The sequence below is a fragment of the Tympanuchus pallidicinctus genome, unplaced genomic scaffold, assembly GCF_026119805.1.
Source record: "Tympanuchus pallidicinctus isolate F22 unplaced genomic scaffold, pur_lepc_1.0 scaffold1, whole genome shotgun sequence".
NCBI classification, from domain to species: domain Eukaryota; kingdom Metazoa; phylum Chordata; class Aves; order Galliformes; family Phasianidae; genus Tympanuchus; species Tympanuchus pallidicinctus.
In genome coordinates this window covers 99380727-99398821 of record NW_026294618.1, presented here as the reverse complement: position 1 = coordinate 99398821, position 18095 = coordinate 99380727, and the positions used below count along the sequence as shown (strand labels likewise).

Sequence of the window (18095 nt, the reverse complement as noted above, 5' to 3'; positions counted from 1 at the left end):
GCTCTGCAAGGCTCATTTTAAAACATTCCATTTGCCAGTGCAAATTAATATTTGAGCAAAAAATATTACAGAAAAAGTCAGTTGACTCATGAAGAGCAAATACATTAAATATAGAAATCAAGTAATCGATGTGCAAAAGAAAAGGGATTTTAGTCCTGCTCTGAGCACAGCTCTTGTTGCAGCCTTACACAGAAGCCACCACGTTGCTTTAAGCCCTGAAGCAGGGGCAGCAGATGGCAAAGCTTCTCCTTGCTCCCCAGCCATGCTCCTCTGCAGCAAGGAGTGGGGCTGGCACAGGGAGCTGCCCCAGCACTGCTGCAAGCTGAGTCTTGGAGTCTTTACACTGGCTCTAGTTATTCAATGAAGGACTGACTGTAGGAATAGGAGGAGAAAATTATCCCACGCACAGCCTGATGTTTTTCTCCACATGCTGCTTGTTAGCCTGGCAAACAAATAGCGATGCCATAAATTGCTCTGAATGTTTGCTACGGTTGTTCGTTTGGAATGTTCCTTTACCTCCCTTGAAACACAGCTTTTTTTGGTTTGCCTCCCATGATTACAAAGCAATCAGATGGGGAGGACTGATGCTCACAACCTGAGCATCCCCAGTAGAACACATGCTTCATCCACAGTGAGCACAAACCTCAGCAAGAAAGGAGAGATCGCACCTCCAACTCTACTTAACAACTATGAGACAGGCAGAAATTTAGGCTACAGATGTCACGGCCGTGATGTTACTGCCACAAGCCAGGTCCTGCCACTAAAAGTTGCGTTCACCCACCCCAAATGCAGCTCCTGAACTCCTCCAGACTCCTAAATCACACAAGGCAGTAAGGGCAAACCAAAAACACCAGCAAGCTGATTCTGGAGGATTTTGGTGATCCCCAAGCAGAGCACTGAGTGTCTAGAGACTGTCTATTGAGCTGAGGGAAAAGCAACACAGCTCCTAGCAGGGTTCAGCCCATACTTTCCACTGAAGCTTCAATGGTAAAAGTCAGTAGGAAATTCCCAAAAGAGAAAGGCACATTTCCAGAGACTGAGATTTCGTATTATTTTGCCTGTTCTAAAAGGTCAGATAAAGCATCATGGATTTCCTCCTCCCAGGCACACACCAACATATCAGCTGATAAAGCCCCAGAAGCCACAGGATGCCCCTGTGCTCCCCAAGGCACATCAGCTGCTGCACCTCCCATGGTGACTCTGTCCAATCACACACACCAAATTTGCACATATATTGGCCCTTAATACTAGCAGAAGCCTTAACCCATCATTTTTATTCCTTGTTTCAGTGAGAGAGGCTTTGTTTTGTTTTTAATCACAGCGTCCTCACACGCTACAAAAACAAATGTAACAACATCATGTTGCGGGAGTCGAAATTGGAAAGTACAACTGCCTATCAGTGAAAATCAAAGCAGCTTCACTGCCAAAATGGAGCGAAACGCAAAAGAAAGCTTAGATAGAGAGGAGAAAAAGTGGAAATAGCATTAGTAGCATACTTTAATTCATCATAATCTGAGTGAGACCGGTAATGACACTGGAAGGTGAGCCACGCGCTGCCCACTGAGACTGAGATATTCATGAGAGCAGCTGGCTGTCAGCTGCTGCCTCTGCACAAACATAACGAGTGTAGGGCCTCTGCACCCCATCCCCGTGTCCCTGTGGCAGCTGGGGTTGGGCAGTCGGTGGAAGAAGATGCTCCATCCTCCACCTGGCCAGGAATTGCTTTTTGAAAAGCAAGCACAAAACCTCAGCTCCAAGGCAGTATTTGGAGTGGGTTGGGTGGTTTTTTTTTCTTCTTTTTTTTTCATTTTTTTTTCTTTTATGAAAGCATTGTACGAAAATGATCAGCTCTATTTAACAGGCTGTTGAGACATAATAATGTCATCTTCTGCTATCCTGGCTTCTAATGATTTTATTAATCCAATAGCTGGAAGGAGATGTACTCAGCAATTCTGCTCTGTGCAGTTGTATTCTGCTCAAATACAGGTAGGAAGTGTGTCTGAACAGCAACGGGTAAGAGGATATTGAACGCCCATCTTTTCAGCCAGATATTGGCTGGAAATTGAGTTGCAGTGCCGTTTACTGTGACTGAAACCAACCGGATTTGATTCTCCCTTCCCAGAGAGCGCAGGCTCTTGAGAACCACAAAGCTCAGCTTTGGGGTTCCCTCTTCTCCACACAGCAAAATCGCCACCAGGAATAAATTTCCATGGGGCTTACAATGATCCAGACCAGAAATTGAGACAGAGAGGGAAACAGCACAGCTGTGCCCTTTGCACATCTGAGGTGATCTGTCTCGCCTCTGGCAGCTGGAGGTCTCCAGGCAGACGTTGCAGCTCCAGCTCAGACAGACCCAGGGAGATGTGGCAGGTCTTCAGGGGCACTTCTTGCAGTGCCCAATTCACAGGATGCAATTTGGTCTTATCCTCCATCAGTTGTCCATCAAATTGCGCTGCCAAGGGCACAGAGACACTTGTGGTAACACTGCTGCTCACCTCTGACACTAGATGCCCACTGCACCAGTTGGCTACAAGCAAATTCCTTGCAACTGATGCTTACTCCCAGTGTTTACTACTGAGAGATCCTTCTTTGCCATGAGACTTTTTTTTTTTTTTGCCACTCATTTGCCTTCTCTCCTAAAACCTGGGTCCTCACTGGGAACATGATGATAAGCACCCACTACTCTCAGTTTCCCAACAAGCAGCATCGCAGTGTGAGCAGCTCTGAACTCAGGGAGCCTCCTACCTGCACTCAGCCAGGTGTTTCTCCACACTGCTCTCTCTAACCAAACCCAACTGGAGTGATTAACCAAGAGGTTCCTTAATGATCCCTTCATCAGGGCTTACTTCATCCAGACCCCTTGTAGGAAAGCCAGTGAAGAAAGGCACTTATGGAGATGTCAGACTTCTGTGGGGTGGGTGCAATAGGGAAAGGATGCTCCACAAAGCAACACCAAGCAGAGCTTGCTTGCAGGGAGCAAATGGGGAGCAGCACATGTAACCTGGGCTGGACTGGGCACTTTTATGATAGTCTACTGCTGGTTCAGCCCAAAAAGCTTTATCAAGCCATCACTCCCCACATACTGCTCTGCCACGTGTGCCTGGCTCGGCATGCTGATTTGCAGCAGATACAGCCTAGGCCTGACCCCAAGCATCAAAAGAATTACTTGCAGCTTCCTTGTATAACTTGTTCTCTATGGCATGTCCTCAGAGCCCCTCCAAGTGTCCTTGCCATCTGAAAAGAGGAGATGCTGTGTGCGACAGCACCATAGGTTTGTTAACCTGACCCCCGTCCAACTCCTTTTCTTCACAGCAAACATGCTCTCAACCTGTCTGCAAGGGGTTTGTCTCCTATCTTGTGTCATGGTTCTGAACCTTTTCCCTGTACATTTTGTTTCCTGAAAAAAAAAAAAACAACCTCTGTCACTTGAGATACCCAGGAAAAAAAAAGGAGATGGGCAAAAGAGAGAGATTTAATGCTGCCTTTAAATCTCCTGGCTGGAGGGGCTTCCCATGCTATGCAGTCTAGCATTGGCAATTTAATCATCAGCGTAATACTTCTGCAAACAGCAGCAGACAGCAGAGCCCGCAGGAGCAAACGGTCTCTCTAACAGCATGAATATTACAGGCACTTAACAGCCCTTGTAATCTTGCTGTGGCTCCCATGCGAGAGCACAGGCAGGCAGCACGGCCGCAGGCACGAACCCTGGCCACCAGGTGATAAAGCTTCACGGGGTTCCCTAATGCAGCATCTAAAATCAGCCCTAGTGAGGAGAAAATGAGTGTGGAAATGCTGAAACCTTCAACAGATTCATTTCCATATCCCTGCACCTGTGACACACATGAGAAGGATTTGGGGTGGGGGGGCATTTCTGAGCACTGTATAAATATAAATGCTTCTCAGAAAAAAATATTGTGCTTTTCAGTTTAAATGTTAGCCTGTTTTCAAAGAAAAAATCCATAACTAACCTTTATTCTTTAACATTTTTACTTTGTAGTTGGATGAGTATCATCCTGAAAAATTTCCCACAGGAAAAGTAAAGCCTATGGCTTCAAAGGAGTCTCTGGAAATGGGGAAGAAAGTGGGAGCTGCTCTGCTTTATCTTTTCTGATACAGCAAAGGTTGCCAGCTCTTCCAAGATGGGAACAACATAGAATCATAGAATCATTAAGGTTGGAAAACACCACTAAGATCATCATGCCAATGTCTGACCCATCCCCACTGACCACATCCCTTAGTGCCACCTCTCCACTGTTCTTGAACACGTCCAGAGGTAGTGACTCCAGCACCTCCCTGGGCAGCCTGTGCCAATGCCTCACTGCTCTTTCTGAGAAGAAATGTTTCCTAATATCAGCTGTGAGATGACTCACACACAGTTTGGCTGGCCTCATGTTTGTTTGCCCAGGTCTCATCCCCACCTTAGTCTCAGTAAAGCTTGTGCTGTAGAGAAAGGAAATAAATCATTGGCATCTTGCTCACACCTTTAATTACTTAGCTGATATTGATATAACACTAATTGAAGCAGAATAATCTTTTCTCTCAAATAAGTGTGCTCACACAGGCATGACTGAGATTAAACGACGTACATTACACTTGGATTAGTTCATTTCCAGCTAACGCAGAGACAGACCCCTGTGCTGAACCCATGGATGCTGCCATACAGCCTGCTGCCCCAGGACAGCAACCACAGCCTACACACACAGGGCTGCTCAAAAAGCCAAGGGGCTTCTGGAGCAGGTGTAGAAAACAAGGGAAAGAATAAGTTGGTTTGCTTTTGATAGGAAACCCTGGTGACCTTTCTAGATATCAGTCCTTCTCCGAGTCTTGGGGCAATGACTGCACACTGGGCAGTAAAAGCCTCTCCATTGAGTTCAGATATTTTAGTTTTGCCCCAGGAATATCAGCAAACTTGGCAAAATGAGAAGCCTTAAGCCCTATTCTGCACAAACGTGCAATGCACAAAATCAGACCTGTGAAGTCTGCAGATTTCAGGCTGTTTGTAGACTTGATTGTCCTACGGCTTCAAGTTGTGTCCAGACTCTCCATGTATCACCTCCACAAAGGGGATGCATGCTCTTATTTACCCAGGAAACTGTGGAAGTGCAATTATTATTGCCTATAGAGCTCTCAGCTACCAGAGCATTGAGCAGCCTGCACGGAAGTGAATAATGCTGTATGTACCTCAGTAATGGGATCTAGGGTCAGCAGGGAGAGGTAAGGAGAAAATAAGAGAAAAACACAGTGGGTATTGCAAACACAGCAGCTCATCCCCACTCCTTCCTCACCACTATGCAGGGGAGTGTAAAAGGAAAATTTGCCTTGCTTATTCCATAGGAGAAACTAAACCACGTTGTCTTGTATTGCATATACTCCACAAGCACACAGCAACTGTTATCCCAAAGCACCCCAAGTTACAATCAGGCAGAGTAGAGTTCCCTGAATCGGAGGGAAAAATGCTTAAAAACCAAACAACAAAACAATGTTTTAATAACAAGGACTGGCACAAGCCATGAGTGCAACTCTTACCTTTAATCCCAATATTTTCTCCCTTGTACCCAATCACAATTAAGGAAAATTAAATGTGTAAAAGTGAGAAGGTCTGTACAAATCATTCTCAGCACGAGGAGGCTGCAGTCAGTGCTTGCCCTGCTGAACATGCCTTCCTCTTACTTGCAAGCCATGCACCTCAATAATGTGCTATGAGGTGTGTTTGTAACTGTCTGATGCCAGCAGTGGTCCTTGAGGAGGAAATGATGTGTGCCTAAATGCAGACAGAGCCATTCAGAAAGCTGGGACAAAGCAGCCTTGCTCTCCTCAGTGGGGCCAAATGACATCCTTTGGACGTATTCCTTCAGCAGTTTCAAAAAATAATAATCGTGCGTCTCTATTTCCTTTGCTTTGCAAACAATATTTAGAGAATAAAAGGTGATTTCAGAGTCCATTTGTTTCGCAGCACATAAGCCCTGCTCTCCTCGTATCGCTTCCCAGTCAGGTTTACTGCTGGCATCACCAACAGAAAACTGAGGAGGTAAAGACTTAAAGCCCTCAGTCACTTTGTTATAGAATCCAAAGGAGGGCAATGGAGATGAAGAAGGATGCAGATGAGGCCTCATGGCAGCTGCAGCTCAATACAGGGAGTGGAGGGCAGCGCTGAGCTCTGCTCTCTGGGGTCAGTGATAGGGCCAGAGGGGATGGCATGGAGCTGTGCCACAGGAAGGTCAGGGCTTATGGACAGGGTGGCAGCCATGTGGCTCATCTGGGAATGCACACAGGGAGCAGAGCAGTGCTGATTTCGAGACGGGCATGACGATCTCCTTGGCTCACACTTCCTACAGCACCAACTCCTGCTGAGACAAGGAGGGTGGGAAATCAATTTAATTGCAGCTTAGTAAGCAACTGTGCTAAGTGTCACTGGCAAAATCGGAGCCTTTCACTGTGAGAGAAAGGGGAGAACGCTGCTTTTTTATTGCACAAGAAAGTGAATTGAGAGCAAGCCCGTGTGACAGTCATCTGGCCCTCACGTCTTCCTTTAAACAGGAAGAAGGCAGCAAGAAGCAAACAGCCAGTGCCAGAGCTGCTCCAATTAACAGTCAATCCAGTGCACCCTTTGTTGTTGCACTACACATAATTACTACTTCATGTAAACATCTTTCTTAACCAGATCTGACTTTCGCTTTCTCCCCAGATGCATCCTTGTAATGGGCTTCATTTGCTGGGCTGCCTTGTGCAGGGAGCTGGCTATGGCAGCATTTCTCACAGTTGCAGTACGTTGCTTTTGCATCTCTATGACTTCTCCCAGACTTGCTTTTCCACTGGCAACGATAGCAGAGCTCGCACCCACTCATGCAGAAGCACCAGGCTGGCATTCCATGGACTGCCTGATGCCAGTTCCAATATCATCCGCAGAACTCCTATGTGCAGTTGCACACAAGCCTATAGGGAAGGCTGGTGTGTTTTAAGAGCGAGCTTAAATGATGAAAAAGAGTGGGGCCCAGCACCTCGTGTGCTGGCTGCTCCAGCACTGCTCAGGCACGCCAACCTCAGGCCACTGCTTCCCTCAACAAATGGGCCAATTCCATCCTGTTGATTTCCCTGGGTCTGTACAATTGTGCTATTTGCAACTCTGCTGCTCCCAGAATGATGCTCCTCCTTTTGTATGCCTGCAAAAGTAGCTCAGCACACCAGCCCTGCTGTACTCTGCCCTAAACTTTAACTACTGAGCTTGCGGAGGAAAGGCAAACCTCTTGTCCCAGTGCTGTGGCATGCCCATGGACTCAGCATTGCCATCTATAACTCCGGCCGAGCAGGCTTAGCTCCACTTACCTGCAGAAAGGCACAGACTGAACAACACACTTGGAACCAAAGAGATGCCTGGGAAGAGCAGGAGATGCACACCGTGCCAGAACAGTCCCTGGGCCCTGATTATATCCAAATAAATCAGGAGGATACTCTTATCATGGAAAGGATTTCATCCCATTTGTTCCTTATATTGCATGCGTTGCTCTACAAATGTTTCAAATGCACTCCTGAACCCACAGTGCTCCTTGCAATGTCCTTTAGATGCTCTCATTAACCTTGTCACCCTCAGATGGTGCCATATCTTCTCTTAGCTTCATAGTTCTCCTGATGCTGATCCCCTCCCGCATCAATCCTAATTTAAAGCCCTCTCATCACTCTCCCCAGCTTACATGTCAAGAGATGTTTCCCCGATTAAGACAGGCGTCCAGTAAATCTCTCATCTCAGAGACCCTCCTATGGTCATAAAGCCTAAAATTCTGGAGCAGACTCCAGTCCTGGAGGCAGGCATTGATGACCTGAGCTTTCCTGCTCCTTTCCCTGCCTCTCCCCATGTCTGGGTGTTTATGAGGAAAACACTGCTCTGAGTCCTTTAGGCTTCCTAATGTTTTTCACCAGCCACGTGGTCAAGTCAGCAGGGCCCAACTCTTACGTAGAGCTAAAAAATTAACAGGGTTTTCATTGCCAGTAAAAAAAATTAGTTATCATTTATTGTTCCTTTACACTTCAGAGTGTGCTTATGCCCAGACAGCACAACTTTCCTCTTCTGCCCCTCTCTGGACCTATACAAACCACCAACTGAGCCCACTGAGCACAAACTTCTCTGTTCCACCTTGTTTCTCATGACAGATTTGGCACTGCAATCCCTTAATGGCTAAGATATGAATTTTTGCAGCGTAAAGTTATTTTAATCTGTTAAGTGGCTCCGCTGCTGTAGAACTGAAAGGGATTTAGTATCTGGAGACTGTCAGCTGAGCTCCAGGTGCTGAATTTTTCTCGATGGCAATGATGCAGAAGGAAATGCAGGCTGCTATAAAGCATACAAACACAAGCATCCTTTTGCATGGAGACCAAATCCCACGGGATGCTGAGCACCCTGAGCACTTGGAGCAGGCGGTGAGGGGGCAGCACTGCTCCTGCCCTGGGAGCCATCCCCATGCTGCATTTGAGTAGAGTCAGGAAGGAGCTGTTGCATTGCAAATATCGAGGTGAGCCACATGCATCTTGTTAGGTCACCTGTTCAATAGAAGAAACTTTTCATCTATAGCCTTTCTGCAACAACCAGCCTGCAAATGACCTGCTTTGAGCTCTCAGCTGTGCTTCAGCCATCCATCAGTTGGAGCAACCAAGTCGGCATGCATGAGACAATGGCAGGGCTCTGATACAAAGCTGAGCAGACTCTCCCTGCAGAGGAGGCAAGCTGACCGAGGGGCTGCCACCTGCACCCTCGGCTGCCACCTGCACCCCCAGGGCTGCTCCAGCCCTGCACAGCCACTGGCAGGAGCTGGCACGTGGGTGAAATACCACTGCTCCACATACACGTATCAGTTTGGGAATGTCTTTGTAATTAATCCCATGTATCAACTCCTCTCATTATTTCTTAATGCAATTAAATTATTAATTTGTCTTTTTTTATTTTCTCCTTTTTTCTTCTTTTTTTTTTTTCCCCTCCTTTCCAAAGCAAAGCAGAGCAAAGGGTCTGGGTGAACATGGGCTCAGGGTTCCCACTTCCCTGCAGACCCATTTGGCAAGAGAGCTGAGTTCTCAATGAGAGCCTGGAGGGCACCAACCCCAGTTCACTTCTCTGGTTTCCAGTGCATCCAGCCAGCACACCACTGGGGCGGGGAGACAGATAACAGTACTATAAGAACAGGAAGAATTTGTCCTATGAACAGCTTCTCTGCAACAAGCTCCATGATCCTAAATGGAGCCCACGGTGCTGGATGTGAGCCTAACAAGGAGGGAACAAAGGTTAAACCCACACCGGGGTGGTGTATGGTGGTCACACAGCTGCAGAACGGGCTGCACTGGGAAAGGAGATGGAGGAACTGCTGCTGTCCTGGCGTCAGAGCGAGCCCAACTCCAAGGGGTTAACCAAGGTGGCACTGCATCCCTGCAGGCAGCAGCACATCACTCATGCCACTCCAAAGCAGTTCCCAACGCCAAAAATGTAATGCATGACAAAAATGAAAATCTGTGCTCTATCAATCTCAAGGGGATGCAACTGTTTTGATGGAAAATTCAGAGGAAATGAAGGAGAGGCAATTCTAGCAGTCAAATTACCGGAGTTACGGCAACTTGGCACTTGCAGCTTCAGAATCTGGGGGGCTGAAGTTTGCTCTGTTGGATGATGGGACCAGGTTGGCCCAAACGGTGGGGTGCAGTGAATGGGAGGGGGTTCTGCCAGGAGCTCCTCTATTCTGCAATACAGAGCAATGGCACAGCCAGGGCTGGGGCTGAGCCAAAAGCTCATGTGAAGGAGAAGGCAGCAGCTCCCTTCAACAGGGCAGGTTTTATTTTTCAGGTTTTTAAGAAAATTTTTCCAACAGAAACCTATTTACATAAAAGCATGGTTACGGTTAAGGGAGCTTTCCAGTTCAGTGACTTATTACCTTCCCCTGCTTAAATAAATAAATGTACCTACATATAACTATTTTTCGGCCCAAATGTGCACAGATTTATTCCCCTCCGCTGGGGCAAAGATTTTTGAAAGCTTGAAAAACCCACTCCATCAATTTTATTTCCAAAAAAACCCCCGAAATAACACGAAGAACCGATCACTCCTTTACATGAATAAAAATCAAACCAAGCTTTATGAGCTCAATTTTTTTCCCTCTAGTAAAGCCGTCAGTTCACAGCTTCAGAGAAGACACACGTAGGAAGAATGGTGAGGATGCAGGCAGCGCACAGCTGCCTGGGGGGAGAAAGGAGGGGAACGGGGGGCTCACACCCCTGCTGCAATAAGCAGCCACCTCAGCAGACCTTCAGTTCGCTTATCCAGCCTAACCCCCATTCACTTCCTCGAGATGTACAGCAGCATCACCAAGAGCGGGAGCCGATCCAGGTGCTTTCCAAAGTTAGCCCCGCTCCCTGCCCAGCCAACTCGTAGCCGTCATCAAAGCAGCGCCCCGGGAGCCCTGCAGCCTCCCTGCCTTCCGCACCACTCGGGCAGCGGGGCTCCTCTGTTTCCCTCTTTGAGCTGGGTCTGATGCCCCGTGCGTTTCTCCTGCGCTGTCGCTGGAAGGTGCGCACCGAGACTCGGCAGCGTGCGAGCGCCGAGATGCTGAGACGCGGACGCCTTCCGAACGCGAATCACACCGGTGCAAACAGAAACAACGGTAGCAAACACAAAATGACCACAAGTACCACCGAGGCTGTAGATGCTCGGCTCCCAGGCGGGCACGGCGCTGCCCATCCCGTGGTTCCCTCCCATTCAGCGCTGCGCCCGGAGGTGCCTTGTGTCGGAGGCAGCCTGCGTGCCCCATCTCAGCAGCAAAGTCGGGCTCGGCAGCGGCACAGCGGGGATTTCCCTCTGGTCAGAGCATCAGTTCCCCGCCGGAGGAGAGACTCCGGCAGTGGGCACGGAGCTAAACTTTCCACGCAGCGCCCGGTGCCCCCTTACCTCTAGAGTTTGGCCCTCGGGTCCCTCCGCCTCCGGCTTCCTCCTCGCCCCGAAGAAGAGGAGGAGGAGAGCGGCGATCCAGAGCACCCCCAGCACAGATAGCGCCAGGCGGCGGGTCGGGCGCCTCATGGCTGAGGGGTTGGAGTGACGGGCAGAAAAAGGCAAAAGGGGGCAAAGGGAGGAAAGAGGGTCTCGACCGTCTGCTTAGGAGCCGCCGATGCGAGTCCCAGGCTGTGAGCGCGCTGCAGGGAAGGGAGAAGGAGGAGAGGAAGGAGGGGAGGGGAGGAAAGGGGAGGAGAAGGGAGAGGCGGCACCAGCACCGCCGTGGGGAGGGAGGGGTGCTGGAGCCGGAGCCGCTCGCCCCTGGATGGGGCTGCGCGGCCCCCCTGCATGGGGAGCGGTCACCTCGGTGTCCCCCCTCGCACACCGGGCCGTTCCCAGCAGCGCTGCCGAGTTGGCCCCCGCCGGAGCCGCGCTCCTCATCCCGGTCCCGGCCCGGGGGTTGGACCGGTGTTTAACAGCACGCACGGGAGACTCAGACATGATGGGAAGATTAATTTATCCAATTGAAACAGCAGGGGGAATTCAGGTAGGTGGAATTTAATTACTGCGTTTGGATGAGAAGATGCGAGTCTCCAGAGCTGTCAAGAGCACTTAGAAAATAAAATCATAATCATCGACACGGAGCGGGGAGGCTGCTGGTGCACCATCAGCCCTGCCCCGGGAGTGCTCCCTGCCGGCCCCATACAGCGCAGACCCAAGTGGAGTACAGACACGTTGCCAAGAGAAATAAAGCATCGTACGGTGCTGGGAAAGAGTTGCCTTGCCCGGGTGTCCCTTCTCACCTACCTGACCCGCTGCTCTTCCACACTGCTGAAAAGCATTGCAGCAACTGAGCTTTCTCTTGCAGAAGACATTAGTGAATAAATTAACTATTGAAGCAGATGCGAGTCGTTTATGTTGGTACAGAAACTGTAGAACAAACCCCATAAAAGCAGGAACCTGTGCATAAGGTAACATATGGAATGAATTGAAGATAATATGTCAAATGCTGGAAAGTGAGTGAGTGTTGGAGCTGCTGCTGATTTATCAGGACCTGAGGGAATGGTATGGGGCTGTGTCAGTGGGGGGGTTGGGGAGGTGATGGAAAGGCTCTGCCCCAGAGGGCAGTGGGCACAGCCCCAGTGCTGGAGTTCAAAGACCTTTAGACAGTGCATTCAGACTTAGGGTCTGGGGTGGTGTTGTGTGAAGTCAGGGTTGGAGTCGATGATCCTTGTGGATCCCATCCAACTGGGATATGCTGGGATTTCCAAGGCTTGAACCCATTACCATGCCCACTAAGCCATGAGACATCTCTGCCCAAGTCTGGGGGGAGCCCGCAGGTGGGAATAGCTGCTGCTCTCTTCCTCAAACTTCTTTGCACTTTCTCCTGAAAGACCACGTGTGCCACATGCTTACAGCCACCTGATAAACTTCCAGCAGCTGAGGTGCACCAGTGATGGCTCTTCACACAGCTTGGAGTCCTCTCATGTCACATCTACCCCAATTCTTAGGCTGGCTGCTCACATACTTCCCTCTGACCTCTCGGGAGCAGAAATCTCTTTCAAGCCAAGAATACAGAATCATAGGATAGCTTGGGTTAGATCACCAATTCCAACCCCAGACCCAGGTGATGGAGATCCAGACCCCAATTGCGCCACAGAGTTGGGTGACAAACATCTAGAGCCCAACAGTGCTGGAGATTCAGATCCCAATAGCATCACAGAGTTGTGTGGCAGAGATCCAGACCCAGTGGCATCACAAAGTTGGGTGATGGAAATCCAAGGGCTCATCTCGCCCCAAGCAGAAAGGAGCTGCTGGTGCTTTGCTGGCCCAGATGAGGTGACCCTGGCTGCTTTGTCATGCAGCATTCCCTCCAGCGTGTCTCCCAGACTGCACCCCACGTTAGAAGGCAGAAAAGCTTTTCCAGAGAAAGGCAGCTGGCTGTTTTCATTAAGAGGTGGATTTAAAACCTCATCTTTTCTCTAGTTCAGACTTTCCGGGGAAATTACTATAAAATATAGGAGGAAATACAGAAAATATCAAGAAAATACATTACAAATTAGATTACAGAAAAGATAATAAATAGGCTGACCTGACAAAAATGCAATCAGATAATGGTCTCTTATTACCTTGAGAAACAACTCCCTCTGCTGAGGGAAAGCTTTATTAGCAGGGCTCGGCGTGGTGATGAACAACTCCCTGCACCAGTGCCTGGGAAATGAGTGTCTGTGGAGGTACAGCACTGCACAGTGAGTGGTAAAGAAAGCTGGGGTTCCTGTGCAGGTGTGGGCACGGAGAAGCTGTCAGCTTGTTTCATCATGTCAGTATTGCAGAATTGATGCAAAGGGGTCACCTGGTGAGAGCAAAACCAGGGCAGCACTTTGGAGTGGCAAAGGACCTTTCCCAGGGACAGCATGGGGTGATGGCCCTTGGGCTCCTGCCTTTAGGCAGAGAGGGGGGGAGGGAAGAGCAGCTTTCCTTGCTATTTCAAGTAAAGAGAGTGGATCTGTAAAGCATGACAAGAACGTTTTCAGACGTCATCACAGCATCTCTACCAAACAGGCTGGCGCTGCAGTTTTTGCTAGCAATACTCCTGGGCTTGAGCATCCCGTTCACATGTGAGATGCCACCCACAGAGAAAAACACCTTTGCTTTCTGAAAGGATGGGAAATGCTCAGGTTTTCATTCCTAGAAAACTAAAAAGGGCATAAGCAACAACATTTGAAAGGCGATTAGAGGAAAGGATCAAAATTCACTGCAACTCAAAGTGGTATGGAGGCCCTGCTGGGTAGCACAGCGTCCTGCAGCACAGAGCAACTCTACATGAGGCTTATCCTACACTTCTAGCAGGTAAGTGCCAGGAGAATTCAGTTAAAGTTCTTGGATTGCTGTTGTTTGTTTTTTAATTAAAGAAATACTATGAGCTTTCTAGTTGTCTGTTCCCTCTGCCCTGTTGAGATGACAGAAGTGCAGCTTGCCCCACACCAGCAACCTAAACTTTCAAAGTTCAAACACGCACCCACCTTCTCCACATGGGAAATGGTATCACCTCTCACTTCACCACTACCAGCAAAAAGGGGAGCAGAGGAATTCTCGTGGGCTTTCTGCCACCACTGGAGTTGCAAGCAGGTCTTTTTCAGTAATAGTAAAGGACGTTTTTTACCTTTTTAATTAAGTCACAAGCATTCTTCTCTAGCACACTTTCCACAATGGCATCTCCAATTAATTAAAGATTTAAGCTGTTCAGGAAAGGCTATGCATAAGATAAATATAAATAAATAAAGAGGGGAGCTGCATTAATAGCATTTGTTAATTGAACTTCTCAAGTCAGCTGCAGGAACACAAGCTGTTCTGCAAATAGAAGGGAAGCAGCGCACTTCGTGATGTTCACCTGCAGCTCCCATCTTCAGCCAAGCTTGTGTGACTCTGATGGATGGAAGGCACAGACACGGCCATTGGGAGCTTGGAGGAGCCCCCTCTGTTCAGGGAATTTGTGACAGATGACCATGAGCTCTGGGAGACGACGCTGTGGCATGCAAACACGTGCCCCATCCATCTCTGAGAGAAGCAGAGAACCTTACCAGCAAAGGGACCAACCCTCTGTTACTCTATGGTTAATCAGAGCTTTTATCCTGCTGCACAACCGTGCCTCTTCAACATGTTCAGGACCATAACTGCAGTTTGGACAGGTGGCATTAATAACAGAATAGAGAACAAGTCAATGATCAGTGATGGAACAGTTAGCCTGAAGGAAGCCTTGTCCTTATGTTACCTTTAATACTTCTGTCTTTATGTGTGCTGGTGTTAAGCAGACTTCAGGGCCAAATCTTGATTTCTGTGACACATAAGCATGGGCAGATGCCAATCAGAACGCAGGCATCCATTAACACAGCTGGCAGTATGCACTGCTGCACCAGGCTTTTTGTGGGAAGGAGCATTTTCACAGCTGGATGCCACCTCTTTGTCCTAGAAAGATATACATAGGAAAAAAATCCCTGACTATTAAGCCCTCCTTTCCCCAAGGGATTTAAAGCCAGAAAGAATGAGCCACACACCACCTAACTTCTGTAGATTTCAACCCCATTATTTGTGCAGGAATAGATGTTTTTCCTATACAGAATCATATGCTTTAAGTATAAAGACAGTGACTGCTATTTGATCAGGCCATCTCCTGTTCTCAAAGCAAAACATGCTAACAACTAGCTCCTTATCTCTTTGAAAAATAGGGAAAAGACAGCAGCTACACCGGGCAGAAAGCAGACATAACCCAAAGGTCCTTGCATACTCTGTAGACACATAGTGCTAGGAATCCTGCCCACCTACAGGGGGAACAATCCTGTGCACTGAATGCACTCAGGTGGGTTAAATATCTCATTTCCCATCACCATTGTTGCTGGTTGGAAAGCAAAGCAGTGGCTTGGTTTACCCACTAATTAATTGCATGCATTTATTCTGCTGTTAGTGAGCAAGAACAAGTTTGAAGCCCAACAGCATTATTTTCCCTTCCCGATATAACACCTCATTAATGCCTTCAAATATGTTAGAATTTGTCCATGCCAGAGGCTCTTGTTGGACCAGAACAATCGATGCAAACAGAGCAGATAAATTATCAGTCAGAGTCCTAAGAAGTGGAACTATTTCCATTGGGACACCATAATGGCTCCTGCCAAATGGGCATATCAACAGATGGTGGTAGGAGCAAGGGGAAACTCTATGGAGGAGCAAAGCAGACACACAAAGGATGAAATGCATCTTGATTTAACTGCACGGAGCTCTGGACAGCAAGACAGGCTCTGAACAGATCAGGCTGTCCCATGCAGGAGGGATATTTCACTGAAAAAATGGTGTATGGGAGATAATTGAAAGAAACTGTTCCAAAGTTCCAGGCTCTGATCTTTTTGCAGTAATGAGCATGCAAGTAGATGATGCATATGCATGAGAACATAATTAAGAGTGGTAAAACCTGGAAGATTTTCAAATTCCTTAGCAATTACCAACTTAAACACACAAAAAAAATTAAGATAGCCTTATCCCCAAAGGAAAGCTGCTGTTCAGAGTGCCTTGCCTCGTTACAGTCAGCTCGAGCCCAAGCAGCAGGCTAGCTGGGGGGGGAGGGGGGGCTGCCTCCTGCAGCAGCAGGTCCTCTCCCTGGGATGGAGGCACGATGCTGACATCCTTCTGCTCTTGCTGAGACAACTAAAATGGTCCCCAAATGCTTTATCAGAACACAAATAGAAAGAGGAGGGTGTGCAGTGCTGGTGGCTTGAGCTCCCCTGGTGCTCTGTGGGCCTCTCTGATGAGGAGCATCCACGGACAGATCGCTACCCTGTGAATGCAGGTTCACTACATAAATGTGGTAATTATGCTGAAAATTATTCGTGGCAGAAGTGGCAGTAGGGAAATCATTTGCATGAGAAATGGGGATTATTCATGTAAATAAGTGCGTTATTTGTTTACAGAAAAGATCAAGCCTTGCCTAAAGACCTAGAACACGGGTGCATGTAACAGCTCACTCTTGCCCGCTCCTCATGCCCTCTGTCCTTGGCCTTATCACATTTTTCTAGCAGGTATAGCTTTGTTTTTCTCATCACTTCATTTTGCTGGAGCACATGAGCTCTCCTCAGTCCCTCCCCAAAGGGGCATGGAGGACTTCTTACCAGGACAGGCCCCAGGAGGGAGCAGCTCAGCTCTTCTTGTAAGCCAAGGGAAACATCCCCAGTTGATCCCAGCTCCCACGAGCAGGCAGCACTGTGGGGCCACACGAGGACTTGTTGCTTCTATTTGCTTCAAATAATTCATTTGTTGTAGATTTACCCCACGGTAAGACCTCCAGTGACAAGTGGGTTTCTACAAGGTGGGTAGTGATAGGACGAGGGGGAGTGGTTTTAAACTGAAACAGGGGAGGTTTAGGTTAGGTATTAGGAGGAAGTTTTTCACACAGAGGGTGGTGATGCACTGGAACAGGTTGCCCAAGGAGGCTGTGGATGCCCCATCCCTGCAGGCATTCAAGGCCAGGCTGGATGTGGCTCTGGGCAGCCTGGGCTGGTGGTTGCTGACCCTGGACACAGCCCACCACACTTCTGCAATTTTATATTTCCAGGCACTGCTCACCATTAAGAAACAAGATGAAGAAGAAATAGGGATTCCTTCCTCTGCACTCAGCAATTTACACTTGCAGTATATGAATTACCTTCTGTTAATTCAGCCCCTACATTCTTTATGTGCTTAGCTACGTGTTAGTTTGATATAGTGTCCCATTCTTTTTGCATTTGATGCAATTAAAGCTCTGCAAAACTCAGCAATTTAAAGTGCTGGAAAGTTGAACATTTGAAAACACTGATCCAGTGTTTCTTCTGCACTGTGCCCTGCCAGGGGCAGAGAGGTGGCCTGACGTAGAAATCGAGTTGTCAGCAATGCTCAGGAATGGGGAATCCCTCAGGTCACGCTGCTCCCAACATGCTCAGGGTTACTTCAGGTAGGAAGCGTGCGACTTTGAGCTTGTTCTCTTTTTCCTTTTAAAAGAAATTTAATGACAATACATCTCGTCAAGTTACAGAGAAGGAGACAACGTAAAATCTCACACCCAAAGGGCTGCAGCCCTTTGATTCTGAGAGCTGAATTCCTAGATCGCACTTTGGTTTAGAAGGCAGCAGCAGGAAGAGGGAGGCTGGTCAGGAGCCTAGCCCAGACACAGCCTCATTCCCCAAATCCATGCAAACTCAGAGGGAAGAGTCTTTCACAGCCTCAGCCCAGACAACAAGCAACTTCACAGCTGCCAGCCTCCAAGGCAGAGCTGCATATGCCCCATTTCTCACCTGTGAGCTTCAGCTGCTGAGAGCAGAGCTGCTTTCAGGCAGTGCTTCATGTCTAGCTGCAGCATATTTTGAGAGAGAAATCCTGCTTTTACCTGAGGAAATAAAGCTCCTTCAGACCAATGACTTCTTTCATTTTATCTCACAAAATGAGCACCAGCAGTAGATACTGTTCTCACAGCACATCTGCAGGACTGCTCAGCGTTAACCCTTTCTCAACGTGACACAAACATAACACATGAAAAGGAAAAACGAGGTCCAGCTCAAATATGACTCTTCCTATTGATCACCTTCTGGGTCTTTTAAACCTGAAAATGTAATTC

At 48.2% G+C, this 18095-nt stretch overlaps 1 protein-coding gene across 2 annotated transcripts in view; it reads right to left on the bottom strand.

The window, feature by feature from the left end:
* Positions 1 to 11215, bottom strand: part of GALNT14 (polypeptide N-acetylgalactosaminyltransferase 14) — a 64394-nt gene extending 53179 nt beyond the window's left edge. For both annotated transcript variants that reach the window (XM_052700066.1, XM_052700078.1), the window contains exon 1: positions 10919 to 11215. In XM_052700066.1, coding sequence (XP_052556026.1) covers positions 10919 to 11047 — 129 coding nt within the window. In that variant the 5' untranslated portion in view covers positions 11048 to 11215. The remainder of the gene's footprint in view (positions 1 to 10918) is intronic.
* Between the last annotated feature and the right edge of the window lie 6880 nt (positions 11216 to 18095).